Source organism: Pongo pygmaeus, chromosome 7 (assembly GCF_028885625.2).
Source record: "Pongo pygmaeus isolate AG05252 chromosome 7, NHGRI_mPonPyg2-v2.0_pri, whole genome shotgun sequence".
Classification (NCBI taxonomy): Eukaryota; Metazoa; Chordata; class Mammalia; order Primates; family Hominidae; genus Pongo; species Pongo pygmaeus.
In genome coordinates, this window is record NC_072380.2 from 112398190 (window position 1) to 112419888 (window position 21699).

Consider the following 21699-nt stretch of genomic DNA (forward strand, 5'->3'; position numbering starts at 1 on the left):
CCATGACACCCCGTCTGGTCACCACCTTTCTAGCTTGCGATTATCTGTTGCCTTGCTGCCCACTGACTGACTGCTTAATCGATGCCACATATTTTAGGTTTTTGTTATGGTAGTTCCCTACTCCTGGAGGCAATTTTTGCATAGTTAAAGTACAGGATAAGCTGCTATAACAAAAGGCACAAGAATAAAGTGACTCAGACAAGAGAGGGATTTGTTTTTATCTCACATAGCAGTCCAGTGTGAGGCAGCTCTCTTTCATGAGGTCTTCCAGAGACCCAGGCTCCATAATTCCATAGGTGCTCCATCTACTCCATCTACACAGTGAAAGGTTGCCAGCCAGCATCATAACTACGACCCAGCTTACAGAAAGGGAAAAGAGAGAAAATGGTTGGCGATCATTTTCATTTACTTAAAAGTCTTGAACGGATATCATACACTTCTCTTCACAACTCCTTAGTCTGAACTTGGTTACATGGCTGTATCTACCTGTGAGGTAGACTGGGAAATGATAGTTAACTCCAGTTAGGTCACCTTGGGCACAACTAAAACTTGTGATTCCATTACTAAAAGGAGTAAGAGTAGAATATATGTTTGGAAACACATTTTCTGTCACTGTTACAATGGGGGTAAGGAGGGAGAGTACCACTTACTATTATCATGTACTGTTGAATTTTTTTTTCTAGAACAGTAACTATTTTAGAGCCAGGCAACACCCTAAGTATTTGACTCTGTAAAAGGAAATAGTATAGAAGTTGAATGCTTTTTTTTTTTTTTGAGACAGAGTCTTGCTCTGTCGCCAGGCTGGAGTACAGTGGCCCAATCTCGGCTCACTGCAACCTCCGCCTCCCGGGTTCAAGCGATTCTCCTGCCTCAGCCTCCTGAGTAGCTGGAACTACAGGCATGTACCATCTTGCCTGGCTAATTTTTGTATTTTTAGTAGAGACGGGGTTTCACCATGTTGGCCAGGATGGTTTCAATCTCCTGACCTCGTGATCCGCCCTCCTCGGCCTCCCAAAGTGCTGGGATTACAGGCGTGAGCCACCGTGCCCAACCGAATTATTCTTCTCAGAAAAATTTGATCTAAGGCTCTAATTCAAAATATAAAAATAAGTGCTCATTGAAAAATAGACCAAAACTCTATAGACAGTTATACATTAAAAAGCTTTAACGTTATAAACTCATAGAATCACATAATATTAGAGCTAAAAAAGGACCCTGAGTTCTTTATAAAAAAAATAAAATAAACTATGGCTTAAAGGGGTTAAATAAATGGCCCCAAATCAGAAAGGCAGCAACAGATCCAGGACCAGAATCAAGTTCTTCTTTTCTTTTGTCTTTTTTCTCTTCTTTTCTTTTTTCTTTTCTGAGACAGGGTCTTGCTCTGTCATCCAGGCTGGAGTGCAGTGGCGTGATCATAGCTCACGGTAACCCTGAACTCCTGGGCTTAAGTGATCCTCCCACCTCAGCCTCCAGAGTAGCTAGGACTTTAGGTACTCAACACTGCTCTTAGCTAATTTTTAAATTTTTTGTAGAGACACCATCTCACTATGATGCCTAGGCTAGTCTCAAACTCCTGGGCTCAAGCGATCCTCCCACCTGGGCCTCCCAAAGTGCTGGGATTACAGGTGTGAGCCATGGTGCCTGGTTCAGAACCAAATTCTACTGAATCATTGGATATATAGCATCTATTTTTTGAGGCAGAAATTTCACTGTAATTTTAAACAGTATGCCAATTTAAAAAGAAAATGCAATTTTTCCAGATTATGTACTATTAAGTAATTTTCAATTATATGACAAATGATGAACATATACATTTAAGAAATATAACATAAATCGGTCAGGCATGGTGGCTCACGCCTGTAATCCCAGCACTTTGGGAGGCCGAGGTGGGCAGATCATGAGGTCAGAAGATTGAAACCATCCTGGCTAACACGGTGAAACCCCATCTCTACTAAAAATACAAAAAATTAGCCTGACACGGTGGCATGCGCCTGTAATCCCAGCTACTCAGGAGGCTGAGGCAGGAGAATCGCTTGAACCCAGGAAGCGGAGGTTGCAGTGAGCCAAGATGATGCCACTGCCCTCCAGCCTGGGGAACAGAGTGAGACTCCATCTCAAAAAAAAAAAAAAAAAGAAAAGAAAAGAAAAAGAAATATAACATAAATTAATTTATGCCTTTAATACTAAATTTGCTTATTTTAAAAAATTATACACAAGCTGAATCTGATCCAACTGGCCACATTACTTTTGGATTATTTCACTATTGTATTTATTTCAAAATATACTTATTTCACTGATGTTTGGTTGGTTTAAAAAACTTTTAAAAATATACTTATTTACTTCAAATAATAATGTAAACACACAAAGTATGAGCTCAATTTACCCTGTTTTGAAGAGTATAAGTTGATACAGTATACCAGTACTTTCTGGGGTTGTTTTGTTGTTGTTGTTGTTGTTGTTGCTGTTTTGATAGGGTTTCCAGGCTGCAGTGCAGTGCATGATCATGGCTCACTGTAACCTCAACCCCCCATGCTCAAGCAATCCTCTCACTGCAGCCTCCTGAGTAACTGGGACTACAGGCATGTGCCACCATGCCAGGTAACTTTTTGTATTTTTTCTAGAGAAGGGGTTTCACCATGTTTCCCCGGTTGGTCTCAAACTCCTGGGCTCAAGCAATCCACCCGCCTTAGCTTCCCAAAGTGCTGAGATTACAGGTGTGGGCCACTGCACCCAGCCTTGTCTGTTTTTAAATCCTAGGAATATTCCAAAAGGGAGCTGTCTTTCTTCAAGAGAATTCATAATATTAAGCAGCACATCATATGCAAAAATATGGCACTATTATAATTTATTTACTTATATCTTTATACACACCCAAATCAGATTTAAGGGCACTTTTAAGATTACCTAAAATATAGTTTATGTTACAATAAGTGTAAATAGAAAACTTATTTTAAGTTTTATTAGTTTAACAAACATTGGCTGAGCATGTTAGGCATTATGTTTTCAAATACGATGTAAAAGAAAATAAATTATTCAAGTGGCTTTAGTATAGATATTCACTAAAAGAAATTAGTCATCACTGATTTAGAAAACACTGTTGGTAGTTTTATGGAGCTAGCAGGTATGATACTTTTAAAAGTATATGCTATAGAATTAGAATTTAAAGGTTCCATTGTCATCAGAGATTTCAAAAAATACAACATAAAAATGTCCAAAAGTCCAAAGCAGTGGTTTTCAACTAGGGATGATATAGCAAAATATCTAAATATATTTTGAGTTGCCACATATGAAGAGGTGCTACTGACATAATGGGTAAGAGGTCGGGGACATTGTTAAACATCCTACAATGCACAGCACAGCCCTCCACAATAAATAGTTATCTGGCCAAAAATGTCACTAGTGCTGAGATTGAGAAATGCCAGCCTAAAGTGATTTAATGTGACTTAATAAGCATTAATTTATTATCTGAGAGACATGACAAACACATAGGTATATTTTCACAGATATGAAAAATAATGTAGATAGGACAAAAGTTTTACACTTCACATAAAATTCCGTATTACTATATATTTATAATTATAAAGACTACTAATGGTACATTTTTATGAATAGCATTACATTGAACTTTCTTAGATGAGCAGTGATTTCTACCTTGCTGGAATTTTATAGTGGAGCTATTTCCTTCATCTTTTTCGACAAATATTTAACATACATCTATTTTTAAAATGTTCTATATAAGGTGATGGAATGGAAAGCCAAATAACAACAGTATTAGGGTATACACACATATAATTTAAAAATTACAATCATTGTGACTAACACTATATTACAGAACAGTGAACAAGACAGTGATAGAACAGAAGAGGATAACTTCTGTAGTTATTTGGGGCATCTGTAGTAAGGGAAGAATACCAAAGACAGCTTCCCAGAAGAACAAATGCCTGATCTGAATGTTTGTCTCAGAAGATAGTGTGTCCGGAATTGGTTCCTTCTGGTGGGTTCTTGGTCTTGCTGACTTCAAGAATCAAGCCGCGGACACTTACGGTGTTACATTTCTTAAAGATGGTATGTCTGGAGTTTGTTCCTTCAGATGTTCATATGTGTCCAGAGTTTCTTCCTTCTGGTGGGTTCGTGGTCTTGCTGACTTCAGGAGTGAAGCTGCAGACCTTTGCAGTGAGTGTTATAGCTCTTAAAGGTGGCAGGAGTTGTTTGTTCCTCCTGGTGGGTTTGTGGTCTCGCTGACTTAGGAATGAAGGTATAGACCCTCGTGGTGAGTGTTACAGCTCATAAAGGTAGTGTGGACTCAAAGAGTGAGCAGCAGTAACATTTGTTGTGAAGAGTGAAAGAACAAACCTTCCACGGCACGGAAGGGGACCCGAGAGGGTTGCCACTGCTGGCTCGGATGACCAGCTTTTATTCCCTTATTTGGTCCTGCCCACATCCTGCTGATTGGTCCATTTTACAGAGAGCTGATTGGTCCATTTTACAGAGTGCTGATTGGTCCATTTTACAGAGTGCTGATTGGTGCGTTTACAATCCTTTAGCTAGACACAAAGCGCTGATTGGTGCGTTTTTACAGAGTGCTGATTGGTGCGTTGACAATCCTTTAGCTAGACACAGAGCGCTGATTGGTACATTTTTACAGAGTGCTGATTGGTGCATTTACAATCCTTTAGCTAGACAGAAAAGTTCTCCAAGTCCCCACTCAACCCAGGAAGTCCAGCTGGCTTCACCTCTCAATAGGGGGGCCTTATATGTATATCTTGCCAAATAAAGAACTTCTATTTTACTAATAACAGGTTTACCAATCATCTCAATGAAGTATTTAGAGAAGGGAATTTCATAAGGTTTACATTTTAGAAAGATCACTCAGGATGGTTGTAAAGTGGCCAGGCAGGAGAAAGAGATACTAATTAGGACCCATATCCAAGGTAATAAGGCTCTGGAATAAGACAGTCATCCAATAATGAAGGGGAAAAAGGAGGAGATGCGTTGAAGAAATGTTAAGAAAAACTGGTAGAACTACAGATGATACTTCATGGGCACATTAATATAAGGAAATTGCCTCTGGTGGCAAAAACTAGGATAAGCCCATGCTGTGGGATGCTTTCAGGGTAGGCTAAAAAGGAATATGTAAATACTTATAATACAAAATTACCATTAATTTAATATGCATATATAACACAAAACTTTTAATTACTAAATTAACCTTTTTTTCTTTTTTTTGGAGACAGGGTCTCGCTCTGTCACCCAGGCTGGTGGGCAGTGGCATGATTGTAGTTCACTGTAACCTCAAACTCCTGGGCTCAAGTGAGTCTCCTGCCTCAGCCTCTCAAGTAGCTGGGACTACACACATGCACCACCACACCCAGCTAATATTTTTATTTTTTTGTAGATATAGGTTCTTACTATGTTGTCCAGGCTGGTCTTAAACTCCTAGCTTCAGGCAATCCTCCTGTCTTAGCCCCACAAAGCACTGGGATTATAGGCATAAGCCACAATGCCTGGCCTCTTAATTTTATCTTAAGCACAAAACTGACTACAAAATACTTTAAAAATAGAGGTATCAAACTTCAGGGCCCAAGTAAAGAATGTGGAGGTCATCATTACCATCTTCACAACAAGAAAAAATGCTGAAGAAACTGAAAATCAACAACTCTTCTTGGAACCATCAAAGAATTATGGTAATAGAGCAAACGGCAGCCACTAAAACTGGAGAGATAGACAGGCAGATACAGACAATCACAGCTTAGTGGGAGCAGAAGCCTGAAGCTGCAGCCACTATCTGGAAGAATACTTGAAACTGTAATTAACAAATTTCTGGAGGTTTAGTGTCAACTAACTTGAGAATTAAATACTCTGAGGAGGTCCAGTCTTAGGGGCGCACCCACACTTTCTTGAGTTTTACATGAGGCCCATCAGGTTCTCCTGTGAAGACCAGAGAAAAACCCCATCTGCTCTGGTAGGGGGAGGAGTAAAGTCACCATTTTGAAACACACCAAGAGTTTTCTATTCTTAGCAAGCCCTGCCTCAAGGGAAACTATTTTACCAGAACCTAACAGAAGGGGGTTTTACCAAAGCCCTAACAACCTGGGGGAAGAGAAATAAATACCCAACTTAGTTTCAATAAAACACTGAGAACCTAATCATGGGACTATAAAATGCTTTCCCCTCCTCCCGCCCTACCCACGACATCAATAGGTCTGTATAATAACAGAGATTTTAGCTAAGAGAACTTCAAGTCTCAGGCACTGTGTCAAGGAGTCTCACGAAAAGCCCAAAACAACAGGAGAGAGAAAAACAAAGGCATAGAGGAAATTTCAGCCTCTAATGCCACAGCTACAGCAAACAGTAAATACAGCCTAACTCCCAGCCAGAAAAACATGAAATTTTACACTAAAGACCTATTGACCTCATTTCCATTTATCTAATACATCATATCTTGCTTCCAAGAAGAAATTACAAGGCATGCAAAAAGGCAAAAAACAGTTGGAAGAGACAAAGCAAGCATCAGAACCAGACTCAGATAAGACAGAGATGTTGGAATTATCAGATCGGAAAGTTAAAATGAGTACGATTAATATGCTATAAGCTCTAATTTAAAAATTAGATAACATACAAGAACAGATGGGCAGTGTAAGCACAGAAAGGGAAAGTCTAAGAAAAAAATCAAATGGAAATGCTAGAAGTAAAAAACACTGTAATGTAAATGAAGAATGCTATTGATGGGGTCATCAACAGACTACATACAGCTAAGGAAAGAATCACTGCACTTGAAGAGAGATCAATAGAAACTTCTAGAACTGAAATGCAAAGAGAAAATAGAATGAAGAAGACAGAACAGAATATCCAAGAACTGTGGGACAAAAAAAGGGGTAAATATATATAATAGGAATACCAGAAGGAAAAGAAAGAGAGAAAGGAAGAGAAGAAATATTTGAAGTAATAATGACTAAGGATTTTCCAAAATTAATGATAGATATCAAACCATAGATCCAGGAAATTTTGAGAACACCAAGTAGGATAATGCCAAAAAAATCTATACCTAGGAATAGCATATTTGTGTCTGCAGAAAACCAAAGACAAAGAGAAAATCTTCAAAGAAGCCAGAGGGTAGCAGTGGAAACAATTACCTATAGAGGAGCAAAGATAAGAATTACACCTGACTCATCTTCAGAAACCATGCAAGCAAGAGGAGAGTAGAGTGAATTATTTTAAGTGTTAAAAGGAAAAAAAAAAACCCCACTAACCTAGAATTCTGTATTCTATGAAATTATCATTTAAAAGTAAAGGAGAAATAAAGACTTTTAAGGCAAACAAAATCAAAGGAATTTGTTTCCAGTAGACCTGCCTTGCAAGGAATGTTAAAAGTAGTTCTTCAGAGAGAAGGAAAATTATATAGGTCAGAAACGCAGACCTATAAAAAGAAAGAAAAAGCATCAGAGAAGGAATAAAGGAAAAAGGTAAAATAATGTTTTTTTTTTCATTCTTAACTGATTTAACAGATAACAGTTTGTTCAAAATGGTGATAGCAACAATGTGTTTAGTGAGTATAGCTTATGGATAAGAGAAATGAATGACAACATTGTGATAAGGGAGAGGAGGGAGGGATTGGGAACACTCTGTTATAAGGTACTTGCACTACTCATGAAGCACTATCATGTCATTTGAAGGTGGACTTTTATTAGTAGTAAATATATATTGCAAACTCTAGGGCAATGAATAAGAAAAATTTAAAAAGTATAATTGATATGCTAAGAGAGGAGAAAAAATGGAATCACATAAAATGCTCAATTAAAACCAGAGAAGGCAGCACAAGAGCAGAAGTCAGAAGAAAAGGAAACTTCATGGCCACTACACCACAGGGTATGTGGCACTGTAGGAGCACAGGAAACTACAGGGTTCCCATGATCAGAAAAAAAAAAACAACGAACTATTGAAAACCCACTGCTTTAGAAGAAAAAATGATCTCTGAAGTAGATCTCCTAATAGTTTACCCATTTAAAATATCTAACTCTTCAGAGAATCTGGAGTGGCAGTTTCTACTTTGAAAATGCTTTCTGGGATTATACAAAACTGGAAGTCCAGTGCTTCCAATCTGGTGATCTAGGTCATATCCTCAGAGCTCTCTTGAGTCATGAGGCCCCCAGATGATTCTCCCAGATCATTTCTTACACACTCTCCTTTTCCTCCAGGAAAAGCATAGGAGGGTATATGTCTGGGTTCTCTTTGCCACAAGTATAGTTCCAGTTAATAAGGTGGATTTTACCTTTTGACACTCTTTTCTTGCTACCCTAACAGTTTATTTCAAATAGTAGTTTATGGAACATTGCATCAGAATCACTTCAGGTGTCTGTTAAAGAGTGAGATTCCTGGGTCCAGCCCAAGAACTACTGAATGCGACACTCAGGGAGGGGGCTCAGGAATGTGCATTGCTAGCAAATGTCACAAGTGAGTCTTAAGCACACTAAAGTCTGAGAACCACTGCTTTAATATATAGTTCCTGGCAGGGCATGGTGGCACATGCCTGTAATCCCAGCACTTTCAGAGGCCAAGGCAGGCAGATCCCTTGACATCAGGAGTCTGAGACCAGCCTGGCCAACATGGCAAAACCCTGTCTCTACTAAAATACAAAAATTAGCCAGGCGTGGTGGCACAAGCCTGTAGTCCCAGCTCCTCGGGAGACTGAGGCAGGAGAATCGCTTGAACCCAGGGGACAGAGGTTGTGGTGAGCCATGATCATGCTAATGTACTCCAGCCTGGGCGACAGAGTGAGACTCCATCTCAAATAATAATAATAATAATAATAATAATAATAATAATAGTAATAATAATAATATAGTTCCTTTTATGTTTTGGGTCAATTTACCACTTGGAATATTTGTCCCCTAATCACCTGCTGAATACATCTGTTAACCAAATACAGCACATGCTCAACGAATATTTGTTGAAAGATGACTTGAGGAACATAGCATTATACTTCCTTAACGACTGTGATAAGCAAAACATTTTGGTTCTTCAAACCTAGATAGTAGTTGTTTTATTCTAAATAAATTAAACAATTCTTATAGTCTTGTATGTCATGTGTACAGAATAGCTATAATTTTAAAACTGCGAGAGTAAGACAAGCCAAATTTTCTTTATTTATTTCCCACCTGGATAATCCAGAATCAAACTTTATTTAGATGTTAGGCTTGCTCTGATACAGACCTTCAAAAAAACAAATCACTGGAGCTTCTCATGTCAGCAAAATCTGGTTTAAAGAATTCCTACAAAGGAAAAATAAATGGATGAAAATATAAACATCTATAGAAAATATAAATGCAAATATAAATGCAAAACAACAAAAAACTTATACAGAGTTGTTGATATGGTTTGGCTGTGTCCCCACCCAAATCTCATCTTGTAGTTCCCATAATTCCCACAAGTCATGGGAGGGACCCAGTGGGAGGTAACTGAATCACGGGGGTGGTTACCCTCAGGCTGTTCTCATGACAGTGAGTGAGTTCTCATGAGATCTGATGGTTTTATAAGGGGCTTTTTCCCCTTTTGCTTGGCACTCCTCTCTCCTGCTGCCTCTTGAAGAAGGACATGTTTGCTTCCCCTTCAGCCATGATTGTAAGTTTCCTGAGGCTTCCCCAGCCACATGGAACTGTGAGTCAATTAAACCTCTTTCCTTTATAAATTACCCAATCTCGGGTATTTCTTCATAGCAGCATGAGAACGGACTAATACAGTTGTCATAAGGATCAAAATGTGAGCAGGAGTGTCAGCAAATGTTAGAGGGACTATGAGGCTGGCCTGAGGGGTGGAGAAATGGGCAAAAGAGTGTAGAGGCTAGGGTAAACTAGAAGGGAAAAAAATGAGTAGGCTAAGAACATTAAGGCCTACTCATCAAACCTCCCAAGAACCAGAAAACTAAGGATGTTAAGAAACCAAAAAGCTAATCTACAAGCAAAAGATAAAAGAAACAGGACTTTTAACTGGGTTCTTCAAGTATTAGGTCAATGAATTACACATTGTACTACATTATACTACTAGACTACTTTGTAAGGCTTTGCTAAACTCTAACACTAGTATCCAATCAAAACTATAATCACCTCAGAATCTGCGTGAGAGAAGGGCCCTCAATTTTTAGTTCTTTTTTTTTTTTTAATTTTAAGTTCCTTCTAATATTCCCAGCTTAGAAAATCTTGGGAAAACTGAGCTATAGCCCATTCTTCCATAGATGTTCTTTACAGAAGAAAACAGACAAGGAGTAAATAAAAGCAATACATGATCACTCTCCAGAGGCCTTACTTCTTAGGAGACTGTGCCATTCAAAAGGGAGGCAAGGCTCTCCTCCTCATCGATTTATTAGTGGGACATGTTATATGTGTGGTATGCTGTGTGTGTGCATGCGTGCATGTACATGAATGAGTGTATTATGAGGACATGTGTGGGACCAACCAACATTCAGACTATCACGTACCTTGAACCTATCAGCAGCAGGATGTGAACACTCACATGAATGCTGTCACTCTGGAAAAGACATGAAGTTTTAGGTATATATGTTAGTCTTTCCTCCTTAGCAGAGGAGAGGAACAGAGACAGAGAGAAGCAGGACTCACACACACGGAGAAATTCTCCTAAGTTGGGGGGCAGAACAGGGTGGAGGGGTTGGTCCTCACCCCTTCCTCCCTGTACATTCTGAATGGCCAAGTGAGAGGCCGAACTCCAACAAAAAGAAAGAAAGAACTGAAGACAGACTACACTGGGAACTCACTCTGGCTGCTGTGGGCAGACATATTCTTTTTCAAAGACATAGTTGAAGCACTAGCCTTAAAATTTGTGAGAGGTTGCAAGCCTGCACGAAAATAAAAGAGATAAGAAAAACAGTAAAGTAAATATTGGCAAAGTCTTCTAAAATTAATCTGTGATAAAAGATAAAAAAGTAAACTTGTAGGCAAAAAGCAAAAATTACCTGCAAACAACTTTTTTTCTAGTTCTTCTTGGATCTTAAGAAGAATTCTCTCCTGTTCTAAGGCTTCTATATACTTTGAGTAGCACCAGGTTGGCTAAGAAAAGCAATTTTCAAAGTTAATTCTGAAATGTTTGCTTTAGGAAATAAACTGAAGGTAAGATGTCTTCTATCAGCCTCTTCATTTAAATTTGTATTAAAGTATAACACACATAAAGAAAAGTGCACATCACAAGTTTATAATAATATGAATTTTTACCAACTGAACATACCCAGGTCACCTTTTAACTGGGTACCACAAATTATTATCAACCTACCTTAGTCCATTTTCATACAAATATTTATGATAAAGTAAGTGTATTTTCTTCCATAGCCTTGACAAAATGTTTAAATTCCCTGGTTTGCAGGGAGGAGGTGGGGTGGGAACGTGAGGGTGGTCATATTCTATTTCTCAGTGAATCAATGTCAACAAAAGCTTTATAGATATCTTGACAGCTATTCAGTCATCTTTATATATTCAATTTGATTGTAAATTTAGTACTTAGGAAAGATCTTTATATATTCAATTTGACTGTAAATCAAGTTTAAGGGGAGAGCAACTTTGCATTTGGATTCATCATAATTCTTCAATGTGCAAAATCTATCTAAAACAAATGCATATACAGTTAGCCCTTCACATCCACAGGTTCTGCATCTGCAGATTCAACCCAATTGCAGATCAAAAATATTTTAAAAAATCAACAAAAAATAATACAAATAAAATATACAGTATAACTATTTACATAGCATTTACTTACGCTATAGCATAATACTTAGGTAATATATGTAATCTAGAGATGATTCAAAATATATGGGAGGATGTGGATAGGTTATATGCAAATACCATGTTGTTTTATATCAGGGACTTGAGCATTTCCAGATTTTGGTATCTGCAGGTAGTCTTGGAACCACCCCACAGTGGATACTGAGGAACGACTGTATAGGGCATCTACATTTACAAAATGTCAGTGTATTATTACTTTACAAATTGCTAAAGTAATTCAACATGTATACTTTAAACAGAAATCATAATAAGCTGCATTTATATTTATAAAATATCTTTGGTTTCTAAAAGTTTTTTAGTTTCCTACAAAAATCTTGAATATGACAAGATAGCATCATCATCACCACCATCATCATCATCATCCCTTTCTCTCTCTCTCTTTTTAACCAATAAGGTAAGAGGCTCAAAGGAAATTATGTGATTATATCCAGGTTTCAAGATAATACTCACTTGTGATAAAACAAAGATTAGAAGCCTGTTACCTCACACCTGTAATCCTAGCACTTTGGAAGGCTAAAGTGGGAGGTTTGCGCAAGCCCAGGAGTTTGAGACCAGCCTGGGCAACATGGTGAAACCTCATCTCTATAAAAAATACAAAAAATTAGCCAGGCATGGTGGTGTGCACCTGTAGTCCCAGCTACTTGGGAGGCTGAAGTGGGAGGATTCCTTGAGCCTAGGAAGTTGAGGCTACAAAGAGCCCTTGCACCCTTTAACCTGCAAAGAGTTATCGTACCACTGCACTCCAGCCTGGGTGACAGAGCAAGACCCTGTCTCAAAAAAAAAAAAAAAAAAAAAAAAAAAAAGAAGCAGCCTGATATCTCTAACTGGATGTTTCCCCCTTTCACACTGTGTTTCTAAAATTTAATGCTAGTCATTTGCTAATGAATGGTATTATTTGCTAGGTATCATATGCTTTTAGATATCTCTTTCAGTATACAGTTCCACAAAATTGGATATTTCTCTTCTCTCAATAATAGCTTCATAGTTAGCCAGTTATCTTAGCTGGGTAACTGAACTTATTTGACATTCCTAAATGCCAAAAAGATTGTTTCTTGAGTTAGTATTACCCTAAGATACAAATGCTTTCAATACAAGTCATCAAAAATAGACATAAGTTAAACATATGAAATTTCAGGGAAGTAACAGTAATGTACTAGTTATAAATGTAAATGTAAACACAGAAACCATAATGTATTGGTGGGTGGTCATGTATGGTTAATTTTATGACTACTTCAAAAAATTAAATATTTGAGACTAAGCATTTGACATTCTTCTGTCATTTTTTAACCCAAGAATACAACATCCTATATATATTCCATCTTGTTCTCTCTATTATACTGTATCTGTCTTATTTTCTTTTCCAACAAGATGATCACTTCAACTTCTGCAATTTAAGTCTTCCTCCTGTATCTCAAGAAGTTATTTTTCTTTATTAAACTATCTGGGATTGGCTGAAATTTTAATGCTCTCTGAAGGCTCAAAGAAACTCCCTTCAATCTCTCCTACTATTATAATTGTAGGCTTATTTTCAAACAAACACATTTCTAGTACTGTACAATGACTGAGTTACTGCATTCCACTATCCAGTGCTCTAGCGGGGAAATGAGGTCTGCACCATCTTGCATGCTTACCTGTCGGCCATATGGTTGGAGGCCTAGGAAGGAATCACTGAGTAAAGCAGTTTTGATAGCAGGCACTGAAGTATTTGCATATTGTTTGATTCCATCCTGTAATTATATTAAATTAAATTATTCCCCAGAAAAGATAATGCTATGTTAATATAAACTTATGGCTAAGGAGTTATAACATCATACGACATAATATTTCATAGTGAGTGCTGCACTTGAGGTTTCATCAAGTCAATATCACTAATGTGACAGAGTCTCCTGCTTTGATCTCTAATCTTATTTCATACTAATATAAAAATACTTTAAAATAAATGAGAGAAATGATTAAGCTGAATGTAAAAATCATTCCCAAATTCTGGAATCCAAGAAAAACCACTATAAACATTTTCATGAACATCCATCCACATTTCTCACTAGGGAAAATGCATAGATTCACAATTTTAATCTTTATATTTTATTATATAAATTTTATACAAATAGAATCTAACTATATTTGCTCCTTTTAAATCTGCCTTTTCATGTAGAATATGTTGTGAAAATGTGAATAAATATACAGCTGGAATGTATGCTGGGCCTTTGTATTTTTTACCATTGTTTATCTGCTGTAGAACAGTGTCTGCCACATAGTATGCACTCAAATATTTGTTGAATGATGAAATTAATAAATTACGTCACCATTTTCAGTGGATGAATGATCTTATGCACTAAAAGGTTTGCTGAATGATAAAATGAATAAATGTTATCATCACTTTCAACAGATAATATTCTAGAAAAAGGATGTACCATAGATAATTTAATTAACAACACTCATTAGAAATTTAGGTCATTTTCTTACTCAGCAACAGAAAGTCAAAAACCACATGTTCTCACTTATAAGTGGGAGCTAAATGATGGGTACACACAGACATATAGAGGAACAGACACTGGTGACTCCAAAAGTTGGGAGGGTGGGAGGCCAGTGAACGATGAAATACAACCTGTTGGGTACAACATACACTATTTGGGTGATGAGTATACTTCAAAGCCAGACTTTACCACACACAACATACCCATGTAACACAACTGCACTTGTACTCCTAAATCTATACAAATAAAAAATTAATTAAATTTCCTTAAAAAAAGAAAAAACACTTACCCAAACTTAAGAGGAAAACACATTTGAAGTAATTATAACAAAAAAGAACCATGTATAATTGTATTTCAATTAATACAAATCTTTAAGAAAAACAAATAAGCCAACAGATGAGTAAAGAAGAGACACAACAGAAACTTCCCCAAAGAGGAAATGCTACTGCTTAACAAAAATGGACAATTTTTTCAATATCCCTACTAATTAAAGCCATGAAAATAAGAACATTTCGTGCCTTTCAAATTAGTCTTTAAAAATGATAAAACAAGAGTTTCAACATATGAATTTTGAGGAACACAAACATGTAGTCTATACCAACTACTTTTCATTTCTAGAACTTCATTATCCAAAACAGAAGCTCTGTTCCCATTAAATAATAACTCTTTACTGCCTTCTCTCCCCAGTCCCTGGCAACCTCTATTCTTTCTGTTTCTATGAATTTGACTATTATAGATACCTCATCTGGCAAGATGGCTGAATAGGAACAGCTCCCGTCTGCAGCTCCCAGCAAGACCAACACAGAAGGAGGGTGATTTCTGAATTTCCTCCTGAGGTACTGGTTCATCTCATTGGGACTGGTTAGACAGCGAGTACAGCCCACAGAGCATGAGCAGAAGCAGGGTGGGGTGTTGCCTCACGCAGGAAGTGCAAGGGGTTGGGGAACTCTCTCCCCTAGCCAAGGGAAGCCATGAGGGACTGTGCCGTGAGGAACAATGCACTCCAGCCCAGATACTATGCTTTTCCCACGGTCTTCACAACCTGCAGGCCAGGAGATTCCCTCGGGTGCCTATGCCACCAGTGCCCTGGGTTTCAAGCACAAAACTGGGCAGCTGTTTGGGCAGACACCGAGCTAGCTCCAGGAGTTTTTTTTTCTTTTTTTGTACCCCAGTGGAGCCTGGAACCCCAGCGAGACAGAACCATTCACTCCCCTGGAAAGGGGGCTGAAGCCATGGAGCCAAGTGGTCTCGCTCAGTGGGTCCCATCTCCAAGTAGCCCAGAAAGCTAAGATCCACTGGCTTGAAATTCTCACTGCCAGCACAGCAGTCTGAAGTTGACCTGGGACACTCGAGCTTGGTAGGGGGAGGGGCGTCTTTCATTACTGAGGCTTGAGTAGGCGGTTCTCCCCTCACAGTGTTAAGGAAACCTCTGGGAAGTTTGAATGGGGTGGAACTCACTGCAGTGTGGCAAAGCAGCTGTGGCCAGACTGCCTCTCTAGATTCCTCCTCACTGGGCAGAGCATCTCTGAAAGACAGCCAGCAGCCCCAGTCAGGGGCTTATAGATCAAACTCCCAACTCCCTGGGACAGAGCACCTGGGGGACAGGGTGGCTGTGGGTGCAGCTTCAGCAGACTTAAACATTCCTGCCTGCCAGCTCTGAAGAGAGCAAAAGATCTCCCAGCACAGTTCTCGAGCTCTGCTAAGGGACAGACTGCCTTCTCAAGTGGGTCCCTGACCCCAGTGCTTCCTGACTGGAGGTACCTCCCAGCAGGGGTCGACAGACACTTCATACAGGAGAGATCCAAGTGGCATCAGGCGAGTGCCCCTCTGAGACAAAGCTTCCAGAGGAAGGAGCAGGCAGCAATCTTTGCTGTTCTGCAGCCTCTGCCAGTGATAACCCAGGCAAACAGGGTCTGGAGTGGACCTCCAGCAAACTCCAGCAGACCTGCAGAAGAGGGGCCTGACTGTTGAAGTAAAACTAACAAACAGAAAGCAATAACATCAACATCAACAAAAAGGGCACCCACAGAAAAACTCCATCAAAAGGCCATCAGCATCAAAGATGAAAAGTAGATAAATCCATGAAGATGCAGAAAAACCAGCACAAAAAGGCTGAAAATTCCAAAAATCAGAATGCCTCTTCTCCTCCAAAGGATTGCAGCTCCTCTACAGCAAGGGCACAAAACTGGATGAAGAATGAGTTTGATGAATTGACAGAAATAGGCTTCAGAAGGTGGGTAATAACAAACTCTTCTGAGTTAAAGGAGGATCTTCTAACCCAATGCAAGGAAGCTAAGAACCTTGACAAAAGGTTACAGCAACTGCTAACTAGAATACCAGTTTAAAGAAGAACATGAATGACCTAATGGAGCTGAAAAACACGGCACAAGAACTTCGTGAAGCATACACAAATATCAATAGCTAGACTGATCAAGTGGAAGAAAGGATATCAGAGATTGAAGATCAACTTAATGAAAACTCGTGAAGACAAGATTAGAGAAAAAGAATGAAAAGGAATGAACAAAGCCTCCAAGAAATATGGGACAATGTGAGAAGACCAAACCTACAATTGATTGGTGTACCTGAAAGTGGTGGGGAGAATGGAACCAAGTTGGAAAACACACTTCAAGATATTATCCAGGAGAACTTCCCCAACCTAGCAAGACAGGCCAACATTCAAATTCAGGAAATACAGAGAACGCCACTAAGATACTCCTCGAGAAGAGCAACCCTAAGATACATAATCATCAGATTCTCCAAGGTTGAAATGAAGGAAAAAATGTTAGGGGCAGCCAGAGACAAAGGTCAGGTTACCTATAAAGGGAAGCCCATCAGACTAACAGCGGATCTCTCGGCAGAAACCCCATAGGGTAAGCCAGGAGAGAGTGGGGGCCAATATTCAACAACCTTAAAGAAAAGAATTTTCAACTCACAATTTCATATCCAACCAAACTAAGCTTCATAAGTGAAGAAGAAATAATCCTTTACACACAAGCAAATGCTGAGGGATTGTGTCATCACCAGGCTTGCCTTACAGGAGCTCCTGAAGGAAGCACTAAATATGGAAAGGAAAAACTGGCAACAGCCACTACAAAAACATACCAAAATAGACCAATGACACTAGGAAGAAACTGCATCAAGTAATGTGCAAAATAATCAGCTAGCATCATGATGACAGGATCAAAATCACACGTAACAATATTAACCTTATGTAAATAGGCTAAATGCCCCAATTAAAAGACACAAACTGGCAAATTGGATAAAGAGTCAAGACCCATCGGTGTGCTGTATCCAGGAGACCCATCTCATGTGCATAGGCTCAAAATAAACAAATGGAGGAATATTTACCAAGCAAATGGAAAGCAAAAAAAAAAAGCAGGGGTTGCAATCCTAGTCTCTGATAAAACAGACTTTAAACCAACAAAGATCAAAAAAGACAAAGAAGGGCATTACATAATGGTAAAGGGATCAATGCAACAAGAAGAGCTAACTATCCTAAATATCCTAAATATATGTGCACCCAATACAGGAGATTCATAAAGCAAGTTCTTAGAGACCTACAAAGAGACTTAGACTCCCATACAATAATACTGGGAGACTTTAACACCTCCCTGTCAATATTAGACAGATCAATAAGACAGAAAATTAACAAGGATATTCAGGATTGAACTCCACTCTGGACCAAGTGGACCTAATAGACATCTACAGAACTCTCCACCCCAAATCAACAGAATATACATTCTTCTCAGCATCAGGTAGCACTTATTCTAAAATCAACAACATAATTGGAAGTAAAACACTCCTCAGCAAATGCAAAATAACAGAAATCATAACGAACAGTCTCTCGGACCACAGTACAATCAAATTAGAACTCAGGATTAAGAAACTCATTTGAAACTGCACAACTACATGGAAACTGAACAACCTGCTCCTGAATGACTATTGGGTAAATAACAAAATTAAGGCAGAAATAAATAAGTTCTTTGAAACCAATGAGAACAAAGACACAATGTACCAGAATCTCAGGGACACAGCTAAAGCAGTGTTAAGAGGGAAATTTACAGCACTAAATCCCCACATCAGAAAATGGGAAACATCTAAAATCGACACCCTAACATCACAATTAAAAGAACTATACCCTTTCAGCAGTCAATTACACATTTAAATGTATAGTTTCATGAAGCAACCCAAAACTTTGGTGATGGGCTGGGGTTGGGGAGGGGTGATTTTATCCAACAAGACCAATATTACAACAGCATAAGCAACAGTGAGATAGAAATGTTTAGATTTAAATGTTTGGTTAAATAACCCATGGCCATAACCCTTCCATGGAACATTTTCTAGTCATAAAATGCTACGCTCACAAAGAATGTTTAATGTAGACAATGTTTATGATACAATAGTAATGAGAAAAAAAGGATTAAAACTGCATATAACAAATGGATATAAGGCCAGATGCAGTGGCTCATGCCTGTAATCCCAACACTTTGGGAGGCCGAGGCGGGTGGATCACTTGAGGTCAGGAGTTCGAGACCAGCCTGGCCAACATGGTGAAACCCCATCTCTACTAAAAATACAAAAATTAGCCAGGTGTGGCAACAGGTGCCTGTAATCTCAGTTACTTGGGAGTCTGAGGCAGGAGAATTGCTTGAACCTGAGAGGCAGAGGTTGCAGTGAGCTGAGATCATGCCACTGCACTCCAGCCTGGATGACAGAGCAAGACCCTGTCAAAAAAAAAAAAAAAAAAAAAAAGTGGATATAATTATGTAAAACAAAAATAAAACCCTATGCACTAAAAAAAGTCTTAAAGGCCTGGCACAGTGGCTCACACCTGTAATTCCAGCACTTTGGGAGGCCAAGGTGGGCGGATTACTTGAGGTCAAGAGTTTGAGATGCCTGGCCAACATGGTGAAACCCTGCCTCTACAAAAAACACAAAAATTAGCCAGGCATGGTGGCATGCACCTGTAATCCCAGCTACTCCGGAGGCTGAGGCAGAAGAATTGCTTGATCATGGGAGGTGGAAGTTGCAGTGAGCCAAGATCACGCCACGGCAGTCTAGCCTGGGCAATAGAGCAAGACACCATCTCAAAAAAAAAAAAGCCCCAAAGAAAAGACATTAAAATGTAGTCACTATGCATAGATGGTATTAATAAAATAATAATAATAATATATTGGCATTAGATTAGAAACTTGTAATATTAAGATTTTTCTATGTTGTTGAACCGGAATCTGATAAATCTGTTTGCAGTGGTGACAGAATTTTAAAAGTACCTATTATTTTCTTATTACTAATAATCCTGAATTAACCTGGTGATATTATCAACAACACAGTTCACTCTTGCTTTAATAATGGAAATCCTGTATTTTATTTCTCAATTTCCTGTGTAGCTGGCTAGGGTTATGCTATACTCTGTAAAGGACAAGATATTTTGCCAGTGTGGCACAAATTTGAGAAGACCCAAGGCCTAGCATTTCATAGGATGAACTTGTCCTTGACTTTTTATATCCAGATGATAGTGTATATTGCCATTAAAATAATTAGATGACCAAAAAAAAAGAAATTTGGGTCATTTTCAACTTTTTACTATTATAAGTGATGCTGTGTATATACATCTTTGTGCATGTTTATGATTCTCTTATTTATTTATTTATTTTTAAATTATTTGTAGAGATGAGGTCTTGCTATGTTGCCCAGGCTGGTCTCCAACCCCTGGGCTCAAGCGATCCTCCTTCCCTGGCTTGCCAAAGTGCTGGGATTACAGGTGGGAGCTACCACACCCAGCTGATTCTCTCCTTTAGAATAAATTTCTAGAAGTGTATTTGCTGATTAAAAAGAATGAACATGGCCAGGTGCCGTGGCTCAAACCTGTAATCCAAGCACTTTGGGAGGCTGAGGTGGGTGGATCACTGGAGGTCAAGAGTTCGCGACCAGCATGGCCAACATGGTGAAACCCTGTCTCTACTAAAAATACAAAAATTAGCCTGGCATGGTGGCGTGTGCCTGTAGTCCCAGCTACTCAGGAGGCTGAGGCACAAGAATCACTTCCACCTGGGAAGCAGAGGTTGCAACGAGCTGAGATTGCACCACTGCACTCCAGCCTGGGTGACACAGCGAGACTCCATCTCAAGAAATAAAATAAAAAGAATGAACATGCTTTTTATGGCAGACTAAGCAGACTAATACAATATGATACCATTTATGTAAGTTAAAAAACATAAAAAATAGTACTTTGTATTGTTTATGAATGCATCCACATGCATGAAACACTGTCTTTTGTTTGTTTGTTTGTTTTTGAGACGGAGTCTGGCTCTGTCGCCCAGGCTGGAGTGCAGTGGCGTGATCTCGGCTCACTGCAAGCTCCGCCTCCCAGGTTCACGCCATTCTCCTGCCTCAGCCTCCCAAGTAGCTGGGACTACAGGCGCGTGCCACCACGCCTGGCTAATTTTTTGTATTTTTAATAGAGACGGGGTTTCACCGTGTTAGCCAGGATGGTCTCGATCTCCTGACTTCGTGATCCACCCGCCTCGGCCTCCCAAAGTGCTGGGATTACAGGCATGAGCTACCATGCCCGGCCGAAATACTGTCTTTAAAAAGAGCTGGACAAATATATCCCAAACTTAATGACTGCTTCTAGGTATAGGGAGGGTTATAGAACTCAGGGCTGAGGTTACTAGATCTTACTCTATTTGCAATGTTTTATTTCTAATGGGAAAAAGAAAAATAAGGCAAAATGTTAAAAGTGTTTATTTTGGCCTGCACAAATAAACGTGAATGTTCATTATATTACTTTTGTGAATGTTCATTATATTACATTTATTTTTAAAAATGAAATAGGCATAAGCTTATAAATAAGATGAAACATGTTATTTGGGAGCAATTACCCCTTCTTAATTAAAACATAAATATAAGGAGAGAAAGAGACCAATGAATGAATGAATGAATGGACAGATAGTAGACAAATACAGAGGCTAGCCAGTTTGTGACTTGTTTACATATTTCACAATGTATCATTCTGTAATTTTTCTTTTTTTTTTTTTAGACGGAATCTCACTCTGTCACCCAGGCTGGAGTGCAGTGGCATAATCTTGGCTCACTGCAACCTCTGCCTCCAGAGTTCAAGCAAATCTCCTGCCTCAGCCTCCCAAGTAGCTGGGGCTACAGGCGCACGTCGCCATGCCCGGTTAATTTTTTTTTTTTTTTGTATTTTAGTAGAGACGGGGTTTCACTGTGTTGCCCAGGCTGGCTGCGAACTCCTGAGCTCAGGCAATCCGCCCATCTTGGCCTCCCAAAGTGCTGGGATTACAGGCGTGAGGCACCGTACCTGGCCCATTCTGTAATTTTAATATTGAAAATGTTGCCCCAGCCAGTACATAATATTTGTTCATTCATTTCCTGATTTATTCAATAAACAACATTAATAATTAAGCATGTGCTGGACA

At 39.0% G+C, this 21699-nt stretch overlaps 1 protein-coding gene across 29 annotated transcripts in view; it reads right to left on the reverse strand.

Annotated features, from left to right (window-relative positions):
- Window positions 1-202: 202 nt before the first annotated feature.
- Window positions 203-21699, reverse strand: part of RGS22 (regulator of G protein signaling 22) — a 160982-nt gene continuing 139485 nt past the window's right edge. For 27 of the 29 annotated variants that reach the window (XM_054497635.2, XM_054497630.2, XM_054497632.2 and 24 more), the window contains 5 exons: window positions 13415-13510; window positions 10964-11057; window positions 10766-10846; window positions 10472-10521; window positions 3772-9269 (listed from right to left, as the gene is read on the reverse strand). In XM_054497635.2, the coding sequence (XP_054353610.2) occupies window positions 10517-10521; window positions 10766-10846; window positions 10964-11057; window positions 13415-13510 (276 nt within the window). In that variant the 3' untranslated portion in view covers window positions 3772-9269; window positions 10472-10516. Of the gene's footprint in view, window positions 360-3771; window positions 9270-10471; window positions 10522-10765; window positions 10847-10963; window positions 11058-13414; window positions 13511-21699 lie in introns of those variants that run through there. The other 2 variants (XR_008504061.2, XR_010127331.1) reach the window with 2 other exon arrangements.